The sequence below is a fragment of the Myotis brandtii genome, unplaced genomic scaffold, assembly GCF_000412655.1.
Source record: "Myotis brandtii unplaced genomic scaffold, ASM41265v1 scaffold819, whole genome shotgun sequence".
Lineage (NCBI taxonomy): Eukaryota > Metazoa > Chordata > Mammalia > Chiroptera > Vespertilionidae > Myotis > Myotis brandtii.
In genome coordinates, this window is record NW_005371320.1 from 148,479 (window position 1) to 157,804 (window position 9,326).

General features: G+C 59.4%; 1 protein-coding gene across 1 annotated transcript in view; it reads left to right on the plus strand.

The window, feature by feature from the left end:
• The window catches only part of CDC42BPB (CDC42 binding protein kinase beta (DMPK-like)), a 64,342-nt gene that overhangs the window by 15,528 nt on the left and 39,488 nt on the right, over positions 1 to 9,326 (plus strand). The window contains exons 4-8 of the mRNA XM_014531622.1: positions 2,678 to 2,826; positions 4,204 to 4,297; positions 5,010 to 5,210; positions 6,727 to 6,975; positions 8,354 to 8,433. Of these exons, the coding sequence (XP_014387108.1) occupies positions 2,678 to 2,826; positions 4,204 to 4,297; positions 5,010 to 5,210; positions 6,727 to 6,975; positions 8,354 to 8,433 (773 nt within the window). The remainder of the gene's footprint in view (positions 1 to 2,677; positions 2,827 to 4,203; positions 4,298 to 5,009; positions 5,211 to 6,726; positions 6,976 to 8,353; positions 8,434 to 9,326) is intronic.

The following is a 9,326-nucleotide window of genomic DNA, read 5'->3' on the forward strand; positions in this document are numbered from 1 at the left end:
GTGCCACTGCAGGGGCTGGGGGAGCGGCAGGCCTGGAAAGCTGGCCCCGGTGTGCGGCCTGGCTGCTGTGAGGCACCTGGGCCCCCTGCAGCTGCTTCATGTGATTGCTGTCGGTGTCTCATGAAGACTAAACCTGCTCCAGCAGAAACTGCGAGGGTGTGGCCTGATGGCTTCCCTCAGAACCTGTGTCGCGGGACAGGAAATAACTGGTCTCGTTCTTGGGAAACGAGTGTCTGCCTGCGGCCTCCTGCGCCCTGGCAGTCCCTTTCCCTCTGGCCTGAGCCCAGGCGCCCGCGGCCACATGGAGCACGCATGCTGCGCATGCTGGTTTCTTCCAGGTTCCGGCCGACGTGGGGCGGGAGGCGAGGCGGGGATGCTGCCTGCCCTCCTGCTGCTTGCTTCCTTTTTATATATATATATTTTATTGATTTTTTACAGAGAGGAAGGGAGAGGGCTAGAGAGTTAGAAACATCGATGAGAGAGAAACATCCATCAGCTGCCTCCCGCATATCTCCTACTGGGGATGTGCCCGCAACCAAGGTACATGCCCTTGACCGGAATCGAACCTGGGACCCTTCAGTCCTCAGGCCGACGCTCTATCCACTGAGCCAAACCGGTTAGGGCTTGCTTCCTTTTTTTTAATATGTTTGTATTATTATTATTTTTAGAGTGCTAGGAAGGGGGGGAAGAGAGAGGTAGAAGCATCTATGAAAGAGAATCATGGATCGGCTGCCTCCTGCACACACCCTACTGGGGATGGAGCCCGCAGCCCAGGTGTGTGCCCTGACGGGGAATCGAGCTGGTGACCTCCTGGTTCCTGGTTGACGCTCAGCCCCTGAGCCACGCCACAGGGCATCCTGCTGCTTTCTTTAGGGCCCACAGACCCCGGCTGTTCATGCCTTGCTCTCCCCTCACCCACGTGCCTCCATCAGCAGGTGCTGTGGTCTCTTCCTCCGGTGTCGGCCCGTGTCTTCATTCTGTCCGCCCCTGCCCAGCCCGTCACCCTCGCCTCCTGCCTGGACCACATCATGGCTTCCTAGCCCCGGTCCAGTCCTGCTCCTGCCCTTCCTTCCCTTCCTCCCCGGCCACTCTTCACAGGGCAGTCAGACGGCAGCCCCTGCGCGCTGGAGGCCAGCTTCTCCCTCCTCACTCGCCAGGCCCCGGCCATGGCCACCATTGCCTGTTTCTGCAATGGCCACCTTCGTTCTCTCTCAGCCTCTTTGCACGTGTCCCTCTGTCTAGAATAGGTGGCTTCTGCCTGTCCCTCAGGCCTCACACCTGCCCGATGGGTCGTGTGCAGCAGTGCCCGCCATGCTCTGCCACGCCCTGGGCTGGTCCCTCCACTCCATGCCAGCTCCATGGGGGGTGGTTCTTGTCGCCTGGAGGGGTGCCAGCAAGCTCGTTATGGAGAGAATGAGCGCGAACCTCCTTCCGGAGTCGTCTTTGTGGCAGGAATTGAGCCGGGGGTGCGGGAGACAACACAATTCATCAGGCTTCTGCCCTCACAACTCGCTGTTACTGGCAGGGACAGGCCCCAGTGCGGAGAGGCCAGCGGGAGGCCTGGCTGAGGCTGCCCTTGGGGAGGGGCGGGAGGGTCCAGGAAGGCTTCTCAGAGGAGGTGGCAGTGGGCGGAGTCTCGAGAGCTGAGTTCCCAGACAGGTGAGGGCTGTGGTAAAGCATCTGTGGGCGGCGGGCTGAGACCCTGCAGCGTCGGGTTAATAAGGTGGTGGGCTCTCGCGCCGTCACTTCCGCTGGTGACTGGGCCGCGCTCCTCATTGTGGACGGGGATCATGCTGGTCCCTGTGAGGCCCGGTGAGGTGGCAGGGAGTGGGCGTGAGCCCTGGGCCTGCAGCGGTTGCCCAGAGTGTAGCTGTGCTCAGGTTCTCAGTGAATATCCAGTGGCTGTTCTCCAGGCAGCGTGTCTCCTCCCTGTTGGCGAGTTAACTGCTCGGACCAGAGCGTCCATCTCTGATAAGGAAGCCAGCGTCAAGGAAGGGGTCCTGGAGGCCGGACCGGCAGCCCCTCCCGCAGTTCAGAGGCTCGGCAGCCACCCCGGCTCTGGTGTCTGGGGTCTCTGGCGGGTGGGGTGCCCCCATGGGGAGCCCCTCACCCCAGCCTTCCCAGTGCAGGAGGTGAGCTCTGAGCGGGTCTGGCTCGTCTGGGCCAGACAGGCACATGCCCAGTTGCTCTGATTTCTACTCAAGCAATCGACTTTCTGGTTCTTCCACAGGGTGAACCCCCAAGTACTTAGCTTTTAGTTTGTTCATGTTACTACTGTCTTTTCTCATAAGAGCTGCTTGTTTTCTGTGATTTAGCTCGTTCCCCTTTTCTCTGGCCCAAGTGTGCTCTCTCTGTGACGTGAGGGCCGGGGGATGATCTGAACCCTAGAACTGTGGCCCATCGTGGTGCTCCCGTGGGGCCGCTGGCTCTCAGAGTGCCACCTCCTAGAGCCCCCAGTCACTTCCCGTGGGTCCGTGGAGCATCTGCAGGAGCTCATTCCCTGCCGGGAGCACGGCCGAGGTGGCCGCGGGGTTGTGATCGGCGGTGCATGTGCTGAGGGCGGGTCCTGGACCCTGTCCATCACTCTGGGGTCGCGGCTTCTGCGGTGAAGTTAGGCCTTTGCTCGTCAGGCGCAGTGCTGACTGGACGCCGTATTCTGTCCCCTTCCCGATCGCAGTACTTGGTCATGGATTACTACGTGGGTGGTGACCTACTGACCCTGCTCAGTAAGTTTGAAGACAAGCTCCCCGAGGACATGGCGCGGTTCTACATCGGGGAGATGGTGCTGGCCATCGACTCCATCCACCAGCTCCACTACGTGCACAGGTAACCCCTCCAGGTCATGGAGGCCACAGCCCTTGAGGTGATCCCCCTTCGGGGTCCCTGAGGCCTCAACCCTGTCCAGGTGTTCAGCCCGGTCATGCACTTGGAGCTCACGTTGAGCGGCCCGGTGCTGGCACCAGAGGTCCCGGTGTCACTGACGGGAAAGCTAATGTCAGGCAGCCACCTGTCCTCAGTCAGCTGACCTGGCCCCCCTCCCCTGCACCCCAGAGCTCCTATGGGGTCCCCACCCCGTGTCTCCTCTCTCTCAGCTCCACTTCACTTTCATGCCGACCCCACAGGGCCCTTGGCCTTGAGCGCCCCGCAACCCCTCACAAAGGGACGTGGGGTGGGAGAGGTGGAGGGCTGTTAGGGGCTTGTTTGTGACAATGTGGCCCTGTTTGTCCGTCACGGAGGACAGCCAGCTCACTGCCCCCCAGAGGCCGGCATGTGGTGCCCCTTCTGGCTCTTAGTGCTGCTGGGGGCGTGCTGTGCTTGTGCTCAACACCCTCCTTTGCTTTTATTTTATTTTATTTTTTTAATATTTTAATATGTTTTTATTGATTTCAGAGAGGAAGGGAGAGGGAGAGAGATAGAAACATCAATGATGAGAGAGAATCATGGATCGGCTGCCTCCTGCACGCCCCTACCTGGGATTGAGCCCACAACCCAGGCATGTGCCCTGACCGAGAATCGAACCTGGAACCCTTCAGTCCTCAGGTCAGTGCTCTATCCACTGAACCGCACCAGCTAGGACTGCTTTTATTTTTATTAATTCTCACCTGAGGGTATTTTCCCCATTGGTTTTTAGAGAGACACATCAATTGGTTGCCTCCCGCACATGCCCTGACTGGGACCAGGAATCAAGCCTGTGACCCTTCAGTTTGAGGGCGGACACTAACCACTGGGAACACTGGTCAGGCCCCTCCTTTGCTTTCAAAGTTTCTGTTCCCTTTTCATGCTGTCGGTCATAGAAGCTTATTCTGTCAGTGACGGCGGGTACACGGACAGCAGGTGCGAGCGCTGGTTAGAGAGGCAACTGGCTGCTCTGTGCCCAGGCAGGTCACCCCGCGCTCCGACCTCTATAAGTACAGTTTGGGGGTCCTGGTGGTTTGTGAGCCTGCAGTGGGGGGCCACCTGACCCCTCCATGTGCCACTCTCTGTCCCTCACCTGTTTCTGTTCTTCCTGTTCCTTCGCGACCCCCACTGGTGGGCTGTGCTGGGACCTGATGTGCAGGGTGAGAGGTGTGCCTGCTGCCGCCTCGCCTGGCCAGTCCCCGCAGGAGAGACTCGCCCAGGCGGCCCCAGCTCGCCCGCCGCCCGGGGGGCGTGGACCTTCCGAGTGCGCGTGGGGTGTCAGATATGTCTTTGTCTCACCAACAGGGACATCAAACCCGACAACGTCCTCCTGGATGCGAACGGGCACATCCGCCTGGCCGACTTCGGGTCGTGTCTGAAGATGAATGATGATGGGACGGTACGTGTCTGTTCTCAGTCCTCGCACAGTAATGTGTGCATTGAAATGCCTCTTAGAGAAGGAGGGAGGGAGGGAGAGCAGCGCTGTCTGAATGGGGGCGTGGATTTCCTTCCCCACCTACGCTGAACTCCGTCAGTGTGGACGCGCACCCCGAGCGCCACCTGACCCCCAACGGCCAGCTGTCCGTGCGGCTCCTGAAGCCGCAGGTGGGGCGTGGCCTGGCCCGGGGCAGAGCCAGCGCCCTCCTCATTCCCTCGGACTGGCTCTGGGCTGCTTTCCGCTCTCTTCCGGACCGGCCTTCCTCGGACGTCAGGCCTCGCTCTCCCAGGGACTGTCCTGCCCTTTCTGGGGCCTTAGCCGCTGGGAGACTGAAGGGCAGGCTGTGATGGGCAGCCTGACCCCCCACAGCAGGTTAGAACTGCTGCTGCCTGGAGCCTGTTTCACCAGCGCCCGGGGCTCTGTACGTGGGTGCACCTGGTCCCGACCACAGTGAGCGGCGACAGAGCCGTGGGAAGTGGCGCCCCCTTGGGCTGCGACGCCATGGGGGCTGTGGAGGTTTGGGCATTGAGACTGGCGAGCAGGAGCCCCTGGCGCTTGCCCTGCGTGTGGCAAGGGAGCACCCATTTGCTTGAATTTTGAAACTCAGGCGTTTCTGAGTGAGAAACTTGACCCGGGCGACGTCCCAGTTCCCTTGAGCACGCCCTCTCCCCAGGTGCGGTCGTCGGTGGCCGTGGGCACGCCGGACTACATCTCGCCGGAGATTCTGCAGGCCATGGAGGACGGCATGGGCAAGTACGGCCCCGAGTGCGACTGGTGGTCGCTGGGCGTCTGCATGTACGAAATGCTTTACGGGGAAACGCCCTTCTACGCGGAGTCGCTTGTGGAGACCTACGGAAAGATCATGAACCACGAAGTAAGCGTGCCCTTCCGCATCCCCTGTCCGTGCTGAGGCCCAGCGCAGCTGTGGGGTCGTTGGGGAAGAGGCGGCGGGGTGAGCTGGGGGGGCCGGCGGGAGCGGGGAGATTCAGGAGAGGGTAGCGGTGGACTTGGCTCAGGCTGTGACACAGCAGGTGCAGGCGGGGCTTCAAGGACGGTCCGCGTTCTGGGGCGAGGATGGTGTTCGTCAGGTCACAGTCCCTGCAGCACACGATGCGGCGCGTGGTGGCCGTGCTGTGTCCCCGGGACGCCAGCGGAAAGGACCCGGGCAGCCTGACCGGGGTCTGGGTTCGCCACGCAGATCAGCACGGATCCAGGCCGTTTCCCAGAACCAGTTGTCAGTCACATCTCATCGGAGGAGTCTCTAGACCAGTGATGGAGAACCTTTTGAGCTCGGCGTGTCAGCATTTTGAAAAACCCTAACAACTCTGGCGCCGTGTCACATATAGAAATTTTTTGATATTTGCAACCATAATAAAACAAAGACTTATATTTTTGATATTTATTTTATATGTTTAAATGCCATTTAACAACGAAAAATCAACCAAAAAAGTGATAAAACAAAGTATATTTTTGATATTTATTTTATATGTTTAAATGCCATTTAACAACGAAAAATCAACCAAAAAAGTGAGTTCGTGTGTCACCTCTGACACGCGTGTCATAGGTTCGCCATCACTGCTCTAGTCCCTTCTCCACCCCTTCGCTCCTCCCTGGATCCTCTTCCCTCTCCCAGCCGCTGCCTTCTCTCAGTTTCCTTCGTTTGCTTGTTTTTATTTTCTTTTCTGACTAATGTTTTTGTCATCTGTTACTTTTCTTTATATTTTTTAGTCAAATATTTCTTTCTAATGCCCATTTCACCCTCTGTGCTCTCACTCACTCACACGCTCACACACTCACATGATCACACATTCCCGAAACAGCTCCCGGGGGCTGGTCTGTACTCGTGGGGAACGTCTTCTAATGACTCAAAGCAAGGGGTCCTTTTAACGAACACTGTTTTCAAAGTAGAAATACATTTTTCACTTGTAAATGAGGTTATACTCACTATAAAACCTTCAGGCGATGCCATGCACACAGTACCCACCCACTTCTCAGCGTGGGTGCAGTGCCGTGCGGGCTCTGTGTGCCTCCAGGTGTGTGGTCCTCACAGCAGCCCGGGGACTGGCTGTTGTCCCTTTTCATGAGTCACAGATGACCTGAGACAGCCGTGGTGGCTGGCATACAGGCCCCTGTGAGAAGGGGAATGCCGCAGGGGTGGCCCGGTGCCCTCTGGCAGGCCTGCCGCTGTCCCCCCACACGTGCGTGAACATTCACCGCTGTTCCAGTTCCCAGGAGGGTGTTGGCACCCGGCCCCGATAAAGCCGGCACGGCCATGCTCTCGCTCCCCTGAGCTCACTGTCAGCGGCCGTCTGCGCTGAGTTTGTTGACAGATGCGTGCTCTGCCGTGCCTCCCCGAGCGCCCTCATCATGCACCCACTTACCCCACCCAGGAGCGGTTCCAGTTCCCGTCCCACGTCACAGATGTGTCTGAGGAGGCGAAGGACCTCATGCAGAGGCTGATCTGCAGCAGGGAGCGCCGGCTGGGCCAGAATGGGATCGAGGACTTCAAAAAGCACCCCTTCTTCCAAGGGCTGAACTGGGAAAACATACGGAACCTGGAAGCACCTTACATTCCCGACGTGAGCAGTCCTTCTGACACGTCCAACTTCGACGTGGACGACGATGTGCTGAGGAACATCGTGAGTGTGGGCTCTGCCGGGTGTGTGCAGCGGTCCGCTTGCTCGGGGAGGGGCTCGCAGGTCCACAGGGGAGGGGCTCACAGGTGGGAGGGCTCACAGGACCACAGGTGGATGGACTCGCAGGGCTTGTGTCCAGACAGAAGTCGTGCAGCTGCGCTGGTTTTTGAAAGGTTGGGCAGGAGTCTCAAGGACAGCACCTTCTAGCTTGGGCCTTACTGTCCCTTTTTAAAATAATGGATTACAGTTGGAGTGGAAGCGAGTTAAACAGCTATTTGTCTTAGCATTCATCAGAAACTCTTACCTTGGTTTTTATGGCAGTTTGTACCTTTTCAAAGCAGGTAGCCTCCATTGTCATATTAGAGGTCCCCCGAGGCCCCTCACCTCTTCCAGCCTAAACCCCCACAGCCTCTGGCTCCCCCCCTCCACCACCCCTGACCCTGGGGCACGTGGCCATGGCCTCTGCTTCTCAGCAGCACTCGGGCCACAGGCTGACTTCCAGGTCGGATCCTGCCCTGGGACCCTCCGGGGTCTGAGCTGGTCGACAGGCCGGGTTCTGCTCACAGAACGCTGCACAGTTGGTTTGGTCTCGTCAAGCCCAGCCTCTTACTCTCTGTCCGCTGTGTCCCGGTTTGGGGACAGTAGCGGTCTAACCAAGGAAAGGGCGAGTTGGGATGCTCCTCAGTTTACCAGTCACAGCTGCCTTCAGAGCACAGCTAGGAGACGGCGAGAGGCACCGGCACTGCTGAGCTCGCACCGCAGCTCCCAGATAAGTCGTCGCTGCGGTTTTATTTTGAATAAAGAAGCATTGTCAGGCTGAAGATAGGGCTGTAACTAGTGCTCACCTAAGATAGTCTGCCTTTGGGTCAGACCTCCACTCTGCCTCCGGCCTGATTCAGGCCAAGAACTGCAGCCTCTGCCCCAAGTCCCTGGGCGGCCCTGTCCCCTCTGCTCAGGATCATGTTGAGCAAGATGCGATGCCGTGGCTTTAAAAGTGGAAGTTACTGGCCTGGTCCGAGTTTGGCCTGTGCCATTATCACCATCAAAAGGAGTGTATCTACCCTCCTAACCGTGTGGTACATTAGACGAACCAGGAGTAGGAAATGGCCCTGCCAGTGGCCAGCCGTGCAGGGAACCCCAGCAGTCACCCTGGGCAGGCCGCAAGCTCCCCCCACTGCACCTGTGTGCTCCCCTTCCCAGTGAGCGCACGCTCACTGTGCCAAGCACGCCATCACGGTGCCATGCGCGCTCTCACGGCGCCATGCGCGCTCTCATGGTGCCATACGCACTGCCATACGTGCTCTCATGGTGCCATACATGCTCTCACGGTGCCATGCGCACTCATGGTGCCATACGCGCTGCCCTACGTGCTCTCGTGCAGGAGATGCTGCCTCCTGGCTCTCACACGGGTTTCTCCGGGCTGCACTTGCCGTTCATCGGTTTCACGTTCACCACGGAAAGGTACGTGTGGTTCTGCTGTTCCCAATGTGAGGCTCTGCTCTGCGCAGTGCGTGTGTCGGGGCGCCTGGTGCCCCCTTAGGGGAGGCGTGGGGGGGAGTCTGTCCTTTAAAAATGCGCCCCTGGTCACTGCATGAGCTGACGCAGCAGGTCAGACTCTTCCGAAGAGCCTGGAAGGAAGTGACTTAGCACCTTCTTGGTGCCTGAGGCGGGGTGGCCCCAGGCCGCCGACTGCTGACCTGCCCTGGAGGCCACAGCACTGGTGCCATGCGGTCCAATGGCGCCTCGGTGGCAGCCACACGCTCGGGCCAGAGCCGTCTTTCATTAGGACACTCTGGCCTTTCAGGGACGCCCGGAGCCCAGCTTCCTTTAGCCGGGCTGGAGCACACTCCCTGCAGAGCGAGAGCCACGCCCACGTGGGCCTCCAGCCCCGCGCGCCAGCCACTGTGTGTGTTTCTGTGGGTGTCTGTCTCGAACGGGCCTCTCGAAAGTCATGTCTCCCTCCCTCTGAAAAGGACACTGGGCAAGAGGAGAGGGGTTAGGGCGACGGCATCAGGTGCAGCTGCCACGGGGCCTGCAGGGAGCTCACGCTCGGCTCCTGGCGGTTCCCAGGGGCTGGGGCCTGAGCTGACGTGAGCGCTCAGGAGAGGCTGCTCAGTGGCGCGGTGCTCGCAGTGCCTGAACAGCAGCTGAGCGCCAGAGGCGGCTGCTGCCTCCCGCCCTCACAGGTGGCCCAGGAGGGGGCATGTTGCTTTCCTGTCTGTCCCAGGTGCAGGGCTCGCCACCTACCAGGTGCCCCCAGCTCACCAGGTGCCGGTCAAGCCTGTGGCCTCAGGCTCGGAGGCTGTAGTTTGGCGGGTTGGACCCTGGGATGCACACACCCCCGGGACATACAC